The sequence below is a fragment of the Aegilops tauschii genome, chromosome 6 (assembly GCF_002575655.3).
Source record: "Aegilops tauschii subsp. strangulata cultivar AL8/78 chromosome 6, Aet v6.0, whole genome shotgun sequence".
NCBI classification, from domain to species: Eukaryota; Viridiplantae; Streptophyta; class Magnoliopsida; order Poales; family Poaceae; genus Aegilops; species Aegilops tauschii.
In genome coordinates this window covers 456911152-456929089 of record NC_053040.3, presented here as the reverse complement: position 1 = coordinate 456929089, position 17938 = coordinate 456911152, and the positions used below count along the sequence as shown (strand labels likewise).

Below are 17938 nucleotides of genomic sequence, written 5' to 3'. Positions count from 1 at the left end.
AACTTTATTATTGCCTCTAGGGCATATTTCCTTCAGTCTCCCACTTGCACTAGAGTCAATAATCTAGTTCACATCACCATGTGATTTAACACCAATAGTTCACATCACCATGTGATTAACACCCATAGTTCACATCGTCATGTGACCAACACCCAAAGGGTTTACTAGAGTCAATAATCTAGTTCACATCGCTATGTGATTAACACCCAAAGAGTAGTAAGGTGTGATCATATTTTACTTGTGAGAGAAGTTTAGTCAACGGGTCTGCCACATTCAGATCCGTATGTATTTTGCAAATTTCTATGTCAACAATGCTCTGCACGGAAAAAGACAAAAGAAACAAGAAAGAAAAAGAGGAAGAAATGAAAAAAGAAAAATAGAAACACAACACAGAACAAAAAAAAGGGAAATGGTCCAGCCCCGTTTGTGCGCTCTGCGCGAATTTGCAACTATATGACGCTCGTTGCGATAAATAGGGTTTTTTCCACTTGAATATGCATGAAAATAACTGGGTGGCTTTGCTGGGCCATACTACGGGTGGCTTTGCTGGGTTTTTTCTTTTCTAATAGATGAAGGGACAAATATCCAGTACGGCCTCGAATAGAGAAAAATCATTTAGATGGTGAACGGATGAAAAATCGGAGAAACGCACCTTGCTTTATTGGTAGGTACTTTCTCCGTTTCTTTTTAGTCTGCATATAAGATTTGATCAAAGTCAAACTTTGTTAACTTTGACTAAGTTTATAGAAATAAATATCAAGATTCACAATATGAAATCAATATTGTTAGATGCATCATGAAATTAATTTTCATACCATATAGCTTTAGTATTGTAGATGTTGATATTTTTTCCTATAAAGTTGGTCAAACTTTACAAAATTTGACTTTGACCAAATCTTATATGCAGACTAAAAAGAAACGGAGAAAGTGGTATAGATATAGGTATAGGTAATAGAGATATAGATATAGATATAAATATAGATACAGAGGCATAGACATAGATCTGCTACGTAGGTGTAGCATTCCTCCTATAAAAACCCATGCTCATGCTTTGTACGCTGCCCATGCACCTATCGACCCAACGCTTTACTGCTGGCGACAATGGGGATGCACGGCGGGACATGCTGGCGCCGACGGACGCAAGAAGCCGTCGCCGTGGTGCTGGCTCTGGCAACACTAGGAGCTGTTGCTGCCGCCGTAGAGCAACTCCAACATGAGACGACCTCCAAGGTTGCCGGCGGCAATGCCGCGGACGTCTCGTGGACGGAGGCGTCGGGCGTGAACGTCACCGCCATCTGCTCGTCCACGCCGTACCCGGGCGCGTGCCGGATGGCGCTGTCCTCGTCGGCGTCGCGGGCCGCCAAGGACCCGTTCGCGGCCTCCGTGCAGTTCGCCATGGCCCGGGCCGCGTCGGCGCGCGTGCTGGCGCGCAACCTCTCGTCCTCGCGCCGGAGTAGGGCCGTGCTGCCTCCCTCGGGCATGGACGACTGCGCCGAGCTGCTCGACATCAGCCACGGCCAGCTCGGCGACGCGCTCGCCGCCGGCTCCTCGCACGATGCGACCACGTGGCTCAGCGCCGCGCTCACGAACCAGGGTACCTGCGCCGACAGCCTCGACGCCGTGCCGGCCTCCTCCGGGCGCGAGGGCGTGCGCCAGAGGGTCGGCGCGCTCGCGGAGTTCATCGGCACGGCGCTCGCGCTGCACGCCATTCTCAAGGGCGGGAGCGCGACGCCGCCACCATCTGCCACGCCCACTCAGTCGTCGACGCCGTCGAACCGGGCATTCCCGTCCTGGGTCTCCGACCACGACAGGAAGCTCCTGGAGTCCGCGGCTGGCGGCATGACGCCGGACGCCGTGGTGGCACTGGACGGCAGCGGGACGCACCGTAGGATCGGCGAGGCGATCGCCGCGGTCACGGCAGCGGCAATGGCGCCGGTGGGCTCCTCCAAGGCGGGCGTCGGAGCAGCCAGGAAGGTGATCTACGTGAAGGCCGGGCGGTACGAGGAGACCGTGCGGATCTCGAGAAGGCAGAGGAACGTGATGCTGATGGGCGACGGCAAGGGGAAGACGGTCATCGTCGGCCACAGGAGCGCCGCCGACGGCTACACCACCTACGCCTCCGCCACCGTCGGTACGTAGTACGAAATTAAGGCCCCCTGTTTGGTTCATAAGCCCTAGGACTTTTTTTAGTCCCAACTTATAAGTCTCAAGTCCCTAAAAAGTCCCTACCTGTTTGGTTCCTGGAACTTAACATGGACTAAAAGACAATATTACAATTATAAGTCCCTATAAGACTCTCCTTGAGAGTCTTATTTCATAAGTCCCAAATGCTCACTTTAAGTCCCTATAAGTCCCTCCTGTTTGGTTTAGATGAGACTTATAGGGACTTTTTTAAGTCCCTAAACTAATAAGTCCCTGAAAACAAACACCCCCTAAAGCCCATGCATGCACGCCGCATCGTGATATCAAGGACAACTGCTACAAAAGCGACATATATTACTCCATCTTTTTCCCATCTTCAATTTGGTCACAACTTTCTTCTTGTCCTAGCTATGTTCTTGAAGAAGAAATTATTACTTACCCTACAATCATGGCAGCATCCATGCAAAAGCTAAAGCCCCAAAATGGAGCAGCTGGCCACTGCAGTTGCCTGTACCCCTCCAAATATAAAGGCACAAGCAACCCAAAAATGCCCATGCCAATGCTTGGATTTAGTCACTAGATCCATACACTTTTCACCACTTTATATTACCCATCTCATCGCAATATGTATGTTTCACATGCCAATGTCACTCACATGCATCTTTTCCAGTACTCGCTAACGCGTTTAACGTGGTCGTCTGTGCATGGCAGCTGCCATGGGCTCGGGCTTCATAGCCAAGGGCCTGACCATCATCAACAACGCCGGGCCGCGCAAGGGCCAGGCGGTGGCGCTGCGGGTCGGCGGCGACCTCTCCGTCGTGTACCAGTGCGACATCGAGGCATACCAGGACACCCTCCACACGCACTCCAATCGCCAGTTCTACACCGAGGACATCATCTCCGGCACGGTGGACTTCATCTTCGGCAACTCCGCGGTGGTCATCCAAAACTGTGACATCCGTCCCAGGAAGCACCCGTTCGGCCAAAAGGACATGATCACGGCCCAGGGCCGGACTGACCGGAACCAGAACACCGGCATCTCCATCCACAAGTGTCGGATCGCCGCCGCCTCGGACCTAGGCGACACAAAGGTGTACCTGGGTCGTCCATGGAAGAAGTACTCGCGGACCGTCGTGATGGAGAGCTCTCTCGACCGTTCGATCGCCGCAGCCGGGTGGCTGGAGTGGTCGGGCCAGTTCGCGCTCAACACGTTGTACTACGGGGAGTATGGGAACACTGGGCCTGGCGCGGGGACAAGCGGGCGGGTGAAGTGGGCTGGAGTGCACACGTCACTGTCCACGGTGGACGCCACACGGTTCACGGTGAGGGATTTTATCTTGGGAGACTCGTGGTTGGGTGACACCGGAGTGAGCTACACTTCCGGGCTATGACTAAGATGGTGTCATGTTGTTTGTGCTTTGCTGATTAACTTGGAACATGGAACCAGATCACATGATGTAAGGATTGGTAACAATAAGGTGTAAGCTGGTGAGCTGCTATGCTGCGCTAGCCTACCTGCTAATCTATGAGCTGCCAAGCTATTGTTGTGCATGTCCCATACTGAAATCTTATCGAGGCTTGTTATTCACAGAATGTTTGGAATCTTTTGTTCACTGCATAAACGATGATGAATGTAACCAACAATCAAGCTACAACTATGATAGAAAGAACCGAACAAGAAGGGCACGTACAGCTTAATTACGCTTGTATAATTACCCTCACATGTCTCAACTCCTAACAAACAGTTGCTCTTGCATGATCGGTTCATCAGTTGGAACTGACTCTCCCAAGAACGATCATTCTTGGGCTAGAAAATAGCAACAAAATACACCTTCAGGAGCTGGTGTCTCTAAAGAAAACTACATTTTCAGAGGATTTTAAAACATAGCCCGAACTCTAGGGTTAATGCGCAGCAGAAGACCTGCAATAGCAATGTGTAGGAGTTGTTTTAGCAGAACAATGATTAGATGTTCGACAAGAAATATAAATGAGGGGGCTCACCTGCCATTGGCTACGCATGACAAGTTGATTTACTAGACTTTAGCTACACGTAAGTCGCCTGAAAACAAATCCCGGTCAGTCAATTTTAAGCCATTAATTTCTGCTTGAAGATTCGTGCTTCATGCTTATTTGTGTGTCAGCTATCATATTTTGGGCCGAAATGTTTTACTGGCCATTATTTTGGGCCAGTCGATTCCTTATTGGGCGGAAGCCCATTTCATATTTTTATGGGCCGTTGATGCTTCCTGTTTTTTCTATTGATTTTATGCCTCTTTTATTTTCTATTTCTTTTTCCTAGTATGTTATTATGGGTAGTTTTTAGATGTTGGATGAGTGCAAAATGTATACACACAAATACAATATAAAATGCATATAAATTAGAAGTTGCACCATTATATGTTTATTTCTTACATAGTAAATAAGTGCAAAGATGTGTGCAATTTTTTTCAGTTTTTTTTATTTCCCATTTTCTTAAAAGAAAATTGTTAATTTGTTATTATGTTATAGTTTTCGTTTTCTATCTTCTTTAAGGTTGATGCCAATGTCAGTAATTCATTATTTCATTCCACTAAAAAACCATTCCTTCTTAAGATACATTTTTCTTCCGAAATTCCACCATTATATGCTCATTCTTGCATACTATATATATAAAAAATTATGCAAATTTTGCCATTTTTTTTAATTTTCTATATTCTTAAAGGGTAATATCCCACTAATTCATCCTTTTTAGAAAATTTCATTTTTTTGTTTATTCTTTAGTTTTGTTTCATTTTCTTTCTTCTTTATAGATAATATTAAGGCCAATAAATTCATTCCTTGTTAGGAAACATCATTTCTTTCAAATTCGACTATTATATGCTTATACTTGCATATAAAACGCATATTGTCTGTGTAAATTGTGTGCAAATATTATCACTGTTTGTTTTTATTTCTTTCTTCTGAAAGGGTAATTCCAATGCTACAAATTTCATTCTTTCTTAGAAAACATCATTATTTTGTCTTTGCTTTTGTTTTTGTTTCATTTTCTTTCTTCTTTAAGGGCAATACCAATGCCATTAAACTATTTTCTTCTTAGGAAGCTTCATTATTTCATGAATCTACTATGTTATGCTTGCATATTAAAAAAAAGTATAATTCCTATGTAAATTGTGTGCAAATTTTGTTACTAGTCGTTATTTTTATTATTTTCTTCTTATAAAGGATATACCAGTGTCACTAATTCATTCTTCCTTAGAAACTCCATTATTATTATTGTTTCATTTTATTTATTCTTTAAGGGTAATTCCAATCCACCAAATTCACATCTCCTTAGCAAATTTCATTTTTTCTAAAATTCCACTATTATATGATTATTCTTGCATATTATAAAAAGTGTAATTGATGTGTAAATTGTATGAAAATTTGTATTTTTATTAAAAAATAATTATTGTATTTCTTCTTACAAGTTAATACCAATGCTACTAATTCATTCTTCCTTAGAAAACTTTATTATTTTATTTTAGTTTTAGTTGTTTTTTTATTCTTTATTTTTAAGGGCAATACAATTGTCACTAATTTATTCCTTCTTGGAGAATTTTTTTTCTGAAATTCCACTATTATATGTTTATTCTTTCTTCTATAAAAAGTGCAATTTCTGTGTAAATTATGTGCAAATTTTGTCATTTTTATTTTTATTTTTATTTCTTTAGGAGAAAGGTTAATTCTAATTCCACTAATTTAGTACTTCTTAGGAAACTTTTTTTTGGCGAAATTCCACTAGTATATGCTTATTATTGCATATATTATAAAATATTACCACTCATGTTTAAACTTTGTGGAACAGTAGTTGTTTTAATTTTTTAAATTTCCCTGTTTCTTAAAGAGTAATATCAAAGCCACTAATTCATTTTCTCTCTTGGAAAATTTTATTTTTTGTTTTTCTTTATTTTTATTTATTCTTTAAGGCGACACCAGCACACACATTAGAATTTGGCAGCTGATCATTTTTCTTCATTTGGTTATTAGGCTAACAACTCATAGTAATTTATACCATGGTTATTAAAAAACTATGATATTCTAAGCATTCTTAGAATATCCATAGTAAAATGTGAATTACCCTAATAATTGGCAAATTCTAATATGTTATTTTCTTCGTGAGTGGGTATTTCAATGATTTAAGTTTAAAATAATATCTCGTGCGACATGAAGTTAAAAGCTCTAGCTCCCTATAGCAGGCGCGTGTACATTATAGCATACGCACACCGAGCAGAACCAATGCTCTCGTTAGATGGCCGAGGGCATGCTTTGTGCTTGTTCGGTTGGCTATACGTGTGTACGCCCTAAGCATGTACTAGTGATCTAGCAAATTGACTGAAACAAATTTGTGGTACGTCAACTGATCCAAATTTTGTTTTCAGTCAACTGATCGACCACTAGCCGGTCCCGATTTACTATAATTTTACATAAAAAAGTGCAGTTCAAATTTGGAAAAGCATTTATTTGGATCTTCTAAATGGCGGGGAAAATGGTATGAATTATCCCAGAACAGTTAATTTGATTTATAAGAAGTTTTGAAATTTTCCAGCTAGTTCAAAAACTCCACACCAAATAATATTATATATTTCATCAATTTGGAGACACGGCCAACTCACCTAGCCGGCTCAACTCGAACCATCATTTTAGTTAATGAGAGGTGACCCCACTTGTCAGATTTCTTGTTAAACGACTAGTTGCTGGGTTTTTCATTTATTATTAGTCCCGGAGTCCGTGCTATGTGCTAAAATCCCCTAAAAGTGTGTTTTTGGTGCAACTTACTCTGCTTTGGTTGCAGAATATCGTGTTGCCATCTTGAAAAATCTGAAGAATCGAAAGCTGGATGAAATCTGTGACCTCAGTTTCCTAGATGCTTGGTTGGCAATTGACAACACCGTACATAACAGGAGCTCCAATCACCCAGTGCTATCTCTGAACTTTCTTGCAAAAGAACAAAACAAGAGGTTTATGTATATGGTTTTGTTGGTTCCTTTTCAAGAAAATTGTTTTGTTGGTTGCTATAGTGAGGTGGGAGATAGAAAATTCTTCCTTCTGAAAAGATGCCACCAGAAGTAAACGGGCCTTCTTTTGTAGGCAAGGCCTTAACCTGAACATTAACAAGTGACTGCCATGCAAGGACTAATTTCATAGTTGAAACAATCAATGGAGAGAGATATTTGCCTCATACCACATGCACAACCGTGGCCGATAAGTTGTGAAAATACAGGATACAAGTTCAAATATAGATGGCATCATCAATCTCAAAAGTTTTGCGTGGCTAAGATAAAGATCGCAAATGCCACAAAAGGATAGATAGAAGCGTCACAACCGAAACATATCCAAGAACCTCAGTACATCCCGACATGCGCTACAAAATCTGAATATTGTTTGGGCAGGAAGGATTCCACTCTCAGTGCAACCTTGCCATCTTCACCGTGAGAATATGATTTAATGCCTATTGCGCCGGGTAGCCTATCTGCACAAGTTACATGAAAAGAAAGTATAGTTAGGATGCCTCTTTGTGTGTAGGAATTCTAAAATGAGGGCCAAGCAGAATGTAAAAGTCCTGTGTTTTCCCTTTCGGAAGTGAGATCAGAGAAGAAAAAAAATCCTTCGGTTTTCCTTTGCTCTATTCGTTTAACCAAATGAATGAATAATGCTGCTAAAGGAAAACTTTCCTGTTCTTATGTGCTTCCTCCACTTTCCTTACGAAGCAAAAAAGCCCGAATTGCATTTTTGGTACTCTAAGAGCAGGGACAGAGTCAATAATACCATTATTAGCCAATTTGACCTCATTTCAGAGCACAAATTTCTATCAGCATCCTACATAAAAGTGAAACAGCAAGAGAACAAACAACAAATCCGCCATACTTACTGTTATACAGAAACCTTTCACCAAGCCACCACTGCAAAGGCCTTGACTTTCTTCTCGTGCTTTTTCTCACCGGTGCAGGAACGAGTGCTAACAAAAGTGCATGCAAGAAAATAGAGAAGATCATCAGTTAATTCAGCATTCTTCCGTAAGATGTGCATACCGCAAGGTGCGGAAGAAAAAATACCTCTGCTCAGGTTTTCCCTTCCACTCGGTTCTTGCCTCTTGCTTCTCCTTTGAGCTTCCTTTTGCACCTCACCTTTGTTCGGGTACCGCTGACCCCTTGTACCAACTGGCTGTTGCTGAAGACACAAAACTCAGCAACACAAGAATTAGTTGTTGTTTACTACTAGGAGAGAGGTGCAGCAAGCAATATGCAAGATATCACTACTTTTTTAAACTGATATGTAAGATATTACCAACGACGAAATTTCAGCCTAGAAGCTTGCACAGAAGAATGTTTATGAAACAAAAGTACCTCGGAATGTGTAGGTTGCATGCGAGGTTGACTTTCTCGATCAAAATTTGCAGGAGGTATCACCGACGCATTGCTTGCCTCGCCTGCAAAGAAACTTTACTTGAGGACTCCACATATGTTAGAAAAGTCATGAAATTTATTTATACCAAGTAATTTAAAAAGTAGCTAAAGTTGACAGAAAAATGTGCATCTAAGTTGGCGGACTTTCGAAGGATAAAAAATTGGCATACTTTTTAAGGCTTGAATTTCACGGATAAATGCAAGTCATTAGAAACAATCTAAGGTGGATAAGACCCAATGAGTTTTCACATTTATATATTTTATTTGTTCTAGTGGGGGAGGAAGATGTACATGGTTTATGTCCACGGCCCTAACTAGATTAATTTAATAGAATAACAAATATGATACACACTCCTAATTTAAGACATAAGAATATTTAAGCAACTTTTTAACTGCAGCAGAGCTGGAATGCAGATCAAATTTCAAGTAAAATTAGGAATTTTATGTATTTTTGATAACCTGCGGCATATAACGATGGATAAACCATGTCAATGTAACATCCGGCAGATTTATCGGCATTCATTGGTTGTTTTCGTCAACAGAACATAGAGAAGATGTACCATATGTGTCAGACAAGATCGAGCTAGATGGGTTGTGGAAGAGAGTAGAATTTCGACGGTTTTCTTTTTTTGACATCCAACCATTTCATTAAGGAAATTGTATTTCTTATATTCAGAAATATCTGAAATAGATTGAAATGAAAAATAATTGAAAAGGTGTTAAATTGAGAAAAAGGTAAGATTGATTCCACCATGATGCGTGGGTGAGTGAGTGTATTGTACAGGATATTTTTCATTTAACAGCATTATTCATTCATTTCACTGTGATGCGTGAGTGAGTGAGTGGAATTAGTCCCCTTTGTATCTAGTGAAAGCCATCATAGTAATTAGTTGTACAAAATTTGACACAAAATACGAAGGGGACTAATAAACCCAAACGGAGGTAGTATGTGATAAGTCGTGTTAGTTGTACTATATTACTAGATGAAAACTACATGCATAATCGGAAAAGACAAGCTATGATGAGAGCAATGTAGAAGAAAGCCTTTAAAAATTTGAGGGCGAATGGGATAGGATGGGTGTAAATGCAAGACACTACACTAACAACTCAAAGTAATTGCGATGCAGCAAATGTTGTGGAGGTGAACGAAGAGAGCACAAAGTTTATATATGTGAGACAATCGTGTTTAGATTTTAATTCTTTAAATTCTGTAAAAGGATTTTTTACGCGCCGTCTCAACATGTTACTCCTTTGGTTTCTAATTACCTATAGACTATCATGCATACTGTTAACATCTCTAACAACGTCAATCAATATGTTAAAGCTTTAGCTTGGTTACATCAAGGAATATCCCATTAATGGTTTGTTTTCATAGTACTATTTTCAATAATATTACACAAGCATGTGCGCATAAGAAACAATGGTAGAACTGGCGCATTTGAGAAGATGCCTATATTAGGAGCAATACATGTTCACTAAAATCCATCCACGCAAATGCACGTCACTCCCTAGTTCAAATCAGATGAAAGTAATTTCAACCTTTTTTGGCACTATATGTATACATATTGGGCAATAACAAACAGCGAGCAGATTTCAGATTCCTCAAAAAGAAAATGACAGCTTATTTATCTGGTTTTGTTCCAGAACTAAGTGAAGTGTGATTCAGCTCTCACTGATTTAATTGTTTTTTATTTTTTTTCTATTTGAACTGTGATTCAACTCTGTAGTAACTGAAAGCATAATACAGTACTAGTTAGAGGTAATAGGACCTGCGTCTCCTTTTCCTCTCCTGGATGGCTGCGTCCTCGTCCTCATCTTGGCGTTCGGAACTTCTCTTTGCTTATGTTCTTCTTTGCCTTTATCAGTTACTGGTATCTGAAAGTCCAAATTGAGAACACTTTCTTTAGAGTGAATATGAAGTGTGCTAGTATATTTACATGTGAAGAGATAATGTCCTATATGGTTACATGAGTGCTCAACGCATGGTAGTTTTGGGTAGTTAAACAAATATAAGTGTCGAAGATTGTATATGACCGTTTAGGAGTAAAAAAAAGAGCTTGAGAAATCAATAAGGGCTCCTTTGATTCATAGGATAAGTACCTCTGCTTGACAAAGTGTCCGCAGGGTTAAAGGCTTGGAAAGGGAAGATAATCACAAGGCCAGGCAGGCTGCTACTCGTCAACTCGGTGATAACTGCCATGGCAACATACTTCCTCACAATTTTCGCTGCAAATGTCTGGGTTGAGAAGAGACTAAATAAGAACCAGGGGAATTTTTCATAGAACGCTGATGAAGAGGGACATGGGGGAAATGGGGAACATGGAGAAGAGAGCAGTATGTGCTCCCAAACAAAATGGAGGATTGGGTATAAAGGACATTAGGTGTTTTGGAAGATCATTGAGGTTAAGATGTCTGTCGAACGAGTGGCAGGACGAAGACAAACCATGGAAAGCGACTCCTGGACCTTGCGACATGACTGATAAGCAGATGTTTGCGGCCTGCACCACAATCACTCTTGGTGACTGGTCGGTCGCTCGATTCTTGACAGAGAAGTGGATGTTTAGTCAGGCCCCGAAGGATTTAGCGCCTAGTGCGTTTCGTTTAGCATGCCAGAAAAACCTAACAGTTAAAGAGGCCTTGGCTGATGGGAGATGGATGAAAGGATTGTAAGCGTATGCGTCCACAGGAAATTGATCAGTCCATACACCTCTGGGAACTTATTCAAAATGTTCAGCTTACGACAGAATGCAACTGCACAGATGGAACTTAACATGTGATGGATCTTACTCGGTCACTTCAGCTTACAATTTTTAGTTTCTCACCCGGATTCCACCACCGAGATTTGATCAAATTTGGCGAGCAAAGGCTGAGCTTGTGGCTGCTCCTGCAGAATCACAATTGGACATCAGACAGACTAAGATGCAGGGGCTGGCCCCATGCTGACAATGGCACGCAATGCTATCAGACCCTTGAGACAACAGCCCACATCACCCTCCACTGTCCAAAAGATGTCTAACAATGCTTCGCTGATACACATGCATCGACGGTGAGAATTGCTCATTCTGCAACATCAATCAACAGGTGGTGGAATCGATTAAAAGGAAGAGCATCGAACCAAGCGGGCAGGACACGGGTGACTACGGCAATGTACATCGCATGGCACATATGGAAGGAAAGAAATGCCAGAACTTTTAAGAACTAGAGCGCCACGGCTAGCAGGGTGGCAAACAAGGCCAAAGCTGATATTGGTTTGGTCCAAGAGGCCAATAGGATATAGTGTTGTAACCATTTACATATGAGTGTTGCGAGGTCCAACAGCTGTTCTTACTTCTTAGCTATTCTTTTCTTGCTGTAACGGACATTGTACTCTATCTTCTTAATGCAAAGAAGGGCTCCTGCTAGTTCGTTGTATAAAAAAAATATTCATGCATTTAGTTCAAAGGAATGGGGCGAAGGAAAAATGGAGGCAATTTTCTTTTGAACCCAGTTTCAAAGGAAAATCGGGGGAATCATAACATCCACTTGGATCTCTTCTTCAAATTCCTATGCACTAAAAACGAGACTAAGAAAAGTAAGAATCTTTAGTGGTATAATAACACTCAAACTATAAATTTCATGTGGTTTGACTCAAACTTGAGCAAGTTTATTTAGATTCAAGTGCTTTTCCAATGCGTGTGAACCAAACATCCAGCTTGACAGAGTACTCATTCCTCTGTATTGTAAGCCAAAGGGGCCCTAAAGGCATAACAAGTTGGATAGAGATTTATTTTTTTGCGTGAAACGAGTTGGATACAGATTACCGCCCAGGAAACCTTCTTCTGCGCCGTCAGTGGAGGAGGTAGGCGCGGGTTGGATTTGGACCGTGTTCGCCTCCTGGCAGGCTCGACGGCGGAGACGTCCGCCAGCGACCTGTCATCGCCGCTCTCTGTGGGCGGTTGAACGGCGGCCGGAGACCGAGAGGGCGGCGGCGCGAGCGCGTGGGAACCGGAGCGCGTCCGCTTCGCGACGGCGCCGGCGTCCGCCGTCTTCTCCGTGAGAAGCGACCTCTCAACCCTCCGCTTGCCCATCTTCTCCACGAATGCGGCTGCGTCGAGGTGAGCACCGCCCGACGTGTGGCTTGGTGGCGACGAGAGGAGTGGGATGAGCTAGGCGTGGCCTGGCGAGGAGAAGAAGGCGGCTCGCAGGGGTGAGAGAGAGGAGGGAGAGCGCGTTGCAGGGTTGGACTCCAACTTCCAAGAAGAGGCGGGGAGAGCGAGCGTGTTTTCCTCCTTCCCCGTGCAGAAATTAAAAGCAAGATATCGTATCACCGCCGGGCCTGCGCTCCCACGCTCCCATCCCATCTGCTCCATCGTGATGTGCAGCTCTGCGACGAAGTTGGAAGCTGATGTGCGGAACACTCGATTACTATGCTAGGTCTAGTACACTGGCCCTAGCCCAAGTGCGTCCGCAGCTACGATGGGATAACGCATCGGGCATTGACCACATGAGGGCACGCCAACATGTGTCAAGGGATGCCTCTCCATGGACAGAAGAAATCTTTGCACGCTGCAACGATGCCCAGCAAAAGATTGAGCGAGCGTGTTTTCCTCCTTCCCCGTGCAGAAATTAAAGGCTATTTTTTTAAATAATACATTTTTTAATTAATTTTCATAAATATTACGCTTGATAAAAAAAATTCAAAAATAATACACCGTCGGCCCGCTGCAGGCCGACTGGGCCTAGTCGGCCCACAGCCCGATTGGATTCAGTCGGCCTACAGCTGGCCGACTGGCCCCTGTCGGCCCACTGTGGGCTGATTGCGTCCTGTCGGCCCACTGTAGGCCGATTGAAGTAATTGGCTCGTTGTGGGCTAATTGTTTTTGCAAAAAAAGTAGGCATAAAAATATAAGTTTAAAAAATGTTAATCATGTAATTAAAAAAGTTAAACGTGTATAAAAAATATTCCTGATGTATAAAAAAATGTACAATATATATGCAAAAAAGTTGACATAAAAAATATTTTAAAAAGTGTTAAGCATGTATTTAAAAATTGTTAAATGTGTGTATAAAAAATGTTCCTTATTTATACAAAAATATAGAATGTGTTTAAAAAAATTTGACACCAAAAAAATATGTTTGAAAAGTTGACATTTTTTCAAATACATGATTAAAAATTGTTAAATGTGTGTATAAAAAATGTTTCTTATCTATTCAAAAAATATAGAATGTGTATGAAAAAAAGTTGACACCAAAAAATATGTTTGAAAAAAATGTTCCAGTTCCATACAAAAAGAGCAACCAATCATACTTAGGTCCGTGATGCTCCCATACCGGATCCGGAGCTGGAACATTTTTTATACACTGGAGCTAATTGGCTCGCTGTGGGCTAATTGTTTTTGCAAAAAAAGTAGGCATAAAAAATATATGTTTAAAAAATGTTAATCATGTAATTAAAAAAGTTAAACGTGTATAAAAAAATGTTCCTGATGTATACAAAAAATATACAATTAATAAACATATATCCAGGGTAAAAATGTTCAGGCTAATTTTTTATTAATTTTCATAAATATTACCCTGGATAAAGTTATATTTATGAAAATTAATAAAAAATGTATTATTTAAAAAAATAGCGAAATTAAAAGCAGCATTGGTTCCCTCTCCCTGCGTCTGCATGTACCGTCAGCTCAGCAAGGCTGAGGCCCCTCCCAATGCTCCACCTCGTACGGGTGCTAAGCATGCCATGTAGACGAAAAATCTGATGTGGCAAGGCAATTCAGAGAAGAGAGATGTGTTTGGTGATCCCAGGAAGAACCAATGCCAAGCACGTGAACCTAGGCAAAACTTTTAAATGAAGCAAACTCACTAATGCATGAGAGAGTTTAGTAGTAAATCATTAAATGAAGGGAGCTTAGCTACAAGAAGCTAAGCACCTATGCATTGGGGAGTTTGGTTGCTAAGCTATTTAATATGCTTAGCACCCCATCTAAGCACCGGTCCATTGGGAGCAGCCTGACCGCAGCGCACTGGTGCGCCAAGATATCGTATCTATCGCCGGGCCTGCGCTCCCACGCTCCTATGTGTTCCATCGTGATAAATACTGTACTCGGGTGCAGCTGTTCGGTGAAGTTTTACTCCAAATTCAGCATGGAGTGTAAAAAAAGACAAAAAAATATACTCCCTCCATTCTTACATATAAGTCTTTTTAGCGATTCCATTACGGACCACATATGGAGCAAAATGAGTGAATCTACACTCTAAAATATGTTTATATACATCCGTATGTAGTTTGTAGTGGAAGCTCTAAAAAGACTTACATTTAGGAACGAAGGGAGTACTCCATTACTGTGCCCATCTAAATTTTGGCCCTTTTGTTTCTCTATATGTTTATGAGTTTGCGTTTGAACATCTTAGACTACCACTGTGGGAGTAATATAGGTAGTAACATCACATATATCTAGATAAAATAGATGATGTGGCAAGCAATAAATGAAGAAAGAGAAGCATATGATAACATAGCTAGTTACTACTAGTATGAGGCTGGCCATAGTGGGGGTAACATAAGTAGTATCATGCATTTGGGACTCGCAAACATGCTTATGTGGCAGACAATTAAAGAAGAGAGAGATGGTTATAATAACATAGGTAGATACTGTAACATAATAAATGTGATGCTACTATGTGTCATGCATGGCAATAAATGAGACCACATATGATACTAACCTTTGATACTATGCACTATAGAGGTAGTAACATAGACTAGTACTAGTCTATGTTACTCCCCACTATGACCAGCCTGAGTAACATCACACATATCAAGGCAAGATGAGTCTATAGCCTAATAAATAAAGTGTTGCATGTTACCACACATATGTTACTCCCCACTATAGAGATAGTAACATAGAGTATTAACATGCCCATTGTGGCTAGTCTTAGGGGTTGTAGACACATGCTCCTAACTTTTTTTTCAAGTAAAGTAATTAGTTGGTTTATCTTTGTAAATAGATTTGTTTTAATTTCCAACGGTTGATTGTAGTACATTGGAGCTTTGCATCCTACACACACATTCAGACGCAAAAACTTGATTTGCCAACAATGCTCGACCTACATGAATAGTTGGTTGAGGTTATCTTATACTACCTTATTCTATCCTATATGTTTAAATAGTTGATCCTCACTAACTTTAATTTTCTCAACATGCAACAATGCCACCTAATCATATCACATGCATGAGAAAACACTTATACATGCACTATGCTCCCTCCGTTCTTAAATATAAGTCTTTGTAGAGATTCCTCTATGAACCCTATACGGATGTATATAGATGCATTTTAGAGTGTGGATTCAGTAGTGAAATCTCCACAAAGACTTATATTTAAGAACAGAGGAAGTACATGTTGCTCATATTCAATTTTCACTAACTTCAATTTTCTTAACATGCATATATGCTACCTCACCATGACATCATGAAGAGAAAACACACATATCAACATGCACTATGCATTCTACTCATATCAAGAAATATTCTACAACTATAGAATAATCAAATGCAATAAAGTTATATTTTAGCTTCAGTCACATATTGTTAGGCTAAAGACTGATGTTCATACACCCAGTTCTCACTGAAGTAATTGCTACATATTCCTGCCGCAATGCCTAGGGTGTGATCTCTAGTATACCTAAATAGTTTTTTTCGAAAAGGGGCGTTTTATTACTTAAAAGATTTAAGCATTACATTCGGCCTCTGCATAACTAAGATGCACACAGCCAAATAAGGTCCTCACACAAACGAAAAATAAAAAGGCGAAATACAAAAACATGAAGAGTTCATATAACGCCTAAAGCGGAGGGGGCCAATCCTAAGATCATGTTGCCACCCATGTTGGGTAAAAGTATCCCTTGCTGTAGCCTCCAATCGTGTACACACCTTCGTAAATAGGTCTCGATTCTCCACGCGTTGTAGAGAGGACCATAAACGAAGAGTCTTGGTACATCTGTAGATAACCTGCATCAGATAAGTACTTTTATCGTTAAAAATCTTATCATTTCTACATAGCTAAAGTGACCAAATAACGACAAGCGCTCCCGCCCTGATAAGAGTTCTAAACCTGTGATCAGTCTCATGTAACCAGTTGCCAAATACATTAGCAACACTACAAGGAGGATACAAGACAGAAGCTATTTTGATGATTGACCATGTAGAGTGAGCCAATTTGCATTGGAAGAATAAATGTTTTATTGTCTCATCATGATGACAAAACACACATTGCAAACTTCCATGCCAATTCCTCTTAATAAGGTTATCTTTAGTAAGAATGACCCTGCGACGAAGATACCATGCAAAGATTTTATTCTTAAAAGGTGTCTTTATCTTCCAGATCTTCTTATTATTATCAACTGGCATATCAGACTGGATTAGCGCTCTATACATAGACTCCACTGAGAATTGTCAATTCTCATAAAGGTTCCATCGGAATACATCAGACCCATGTGATAATTGCACCGTGGACAACCGCTGGAGCAGGATGTTCCACGCTTGGAGTCTGGGTCCAACTAAATCTCTTCTGAACATCATATTTGGCGGAAATGATTCCATTACCGTGGCGATAGTATCACCTTTGTGACGCACAATGTTGTATAGAGCCCGATATTGTTCCCGGAAAATTGATCCCTACTATCTCAATTCTCTCAATATACACACATGTCACACCATCATCCCACTAATTATTTCTCTTAAAGATGCATGGAAACTAATTATTTCTCTTAAAATGCTATTCACACATCCAAACTCTCCACACATGCCACCTCATCAATCACACTAATAATATTTCTCTCCACATGCATGAGAAACACTATATATATTCACAACTATATAATAATAAAATAAAATATATCGTATCTATTAAAATGTCCATTTAGATTTCATCAAAAATACTACAGTCAATTCCATCAGCCAGTTTTTACTGTCTGTGCTGTCTCTTTTCCTGGTCTTGTGGGTGGCCGGTGCTTGCTTGCTGTGCCAAATCAATTGTGATGTGAGATGTGCAGAAAACACTCGATTACTATGCTAGTACTAGTAGGCAGTACTGGCCGTAGCCCTGGTGTGCGCAGAATCGATGGAACAACGCATGGGGCCAGGACAGCACGCCAACATGGGATGGTCGTCCATGGAGAGGAGGCAAATTTTCGTGTTTTGACCCTTTTCGCATACCAATTCAGGATCTGACCGGTTGGAAAGAATTTCAGGATTTGACCCTTTCGCTACCGCCAGACCCTACCGCCAGGGACCCTGGCGATAGCCTGTCTGACCCTACCGCCAGAATCCCTGGTAGGCGGAGGCATGGGTTTTTGTCTCGGAAAGTTTCTGTAACGAAAAAGCGCAGTGCCCTGGCGGTAGG

The 17938-nt window shown here is 41.1% G+C and overlaps 2 protein-coding genes across 4 annotated transcripts; one reads left to right on the top strand and one right to left on the bottom strand.

Moving 5' to 3' along the window:
* Positions 1 to 1062: 1062 nt before the first annotated feature.
* On the top strand, positions 1063 to 3708 carry LOC109781794 (pectinesterase-like). Its single transcript, XM_020340396.4, has 2 exons — positions 1063 to 2131; positions 2854 to 3708. The coding sequence occupies exons 1-2, from the start codon at positions 1102 to 1104 to the stop codon at positions 3531 to 3533; spliced, it is 1710 nt and encodes a 569-aa protein (XP_020195985.2). The 5' UTR covers positions 1063 to 1101; the 3' UTR covers positions 3534 to 3708.
* Positions 3709 to 7318: 3610 nt separating this feature from the next.
* LOC109771578 (uncharacterized) lies at positions 7319 to 12834 on the bottom strand. Of its 3 annotated transcripts, none has more exons than XM_020330277.4 (6): positions 12365 to 12831; positions 10334 to 10439; positions 8505 to 8587; positions 8214 to 8328; positions 8030 to 8116; positions 7319 to 7630 (listed from the first exon to the last, which is right to left on the bottom strand). In XM_020330277.4, exons 1-6 carry the CDS (start codon positions 12629 to 12631, stop codon positions 7503 to 7505), a joined length of 786 nt encoding a protein of 261 aa, XP_020185866.1. In that variant the 5' UTR covers positions 12632 to 12831; the 3' UTR covers positions 7319 to 7502. The 3 variants fall into 3 exon arrangements, with proteins under 3 accessions (XP_020185866.1, XP_040248859.1, XP_045086039.1); XM_040392925.3 differs by lacking the exon at positions 7319 to 7630 and adding an exon at positions 7640 to 7898 and having other exon boundaries at positions 8026 to 8116; positions 12365 to 12834; XM_045230104.2 differs by lacking the exon at positions 7319 to 7630 and adding an exon at positions 7640 to 7898 and having other exon boundaries at positions 12365 to 12834.
* Positions 12835 to 17938: the final 5104 nt, after the last annotated feature.

Coding starts and splice junctions, on each gene's coding strand:
- LOC109781794 (XM_020340396.4), top strand. CDS start 1,102: ATGGGGATGCACGGCGGGACATGCTGGCGCCGACGGACGCAAGAAGCC. Junction 2,132..2,853: donor CTACGCCTCCGCCACCGTCG/GTACGTAGTACG, acceptor TGTGCATGGCAG/CTGCCATGGGCTCGGGCTTC.
- LOC109771578 (XM_020330277.4), bottom strand. CDS start 12,631: ATGGGCAAGCGGAGGGTTGAGAGGTCGCTTCTCACGGAGAAGACGGCG. Junction 10,440..12,364: donor AGAAGAAGGTTTCCTGGGCG/GTAATCTGTATC, acceptor TTGGACTTTCAG/ATACCAGTAACTGATAAAGG. Junction 8,588..10,333: donor GAGAGGAAAAGGAGACGCAG/GTCCTATTACCT, acceptor GTTTCTTTGCAG/GCGAGGCAAGCAATGCGTCG.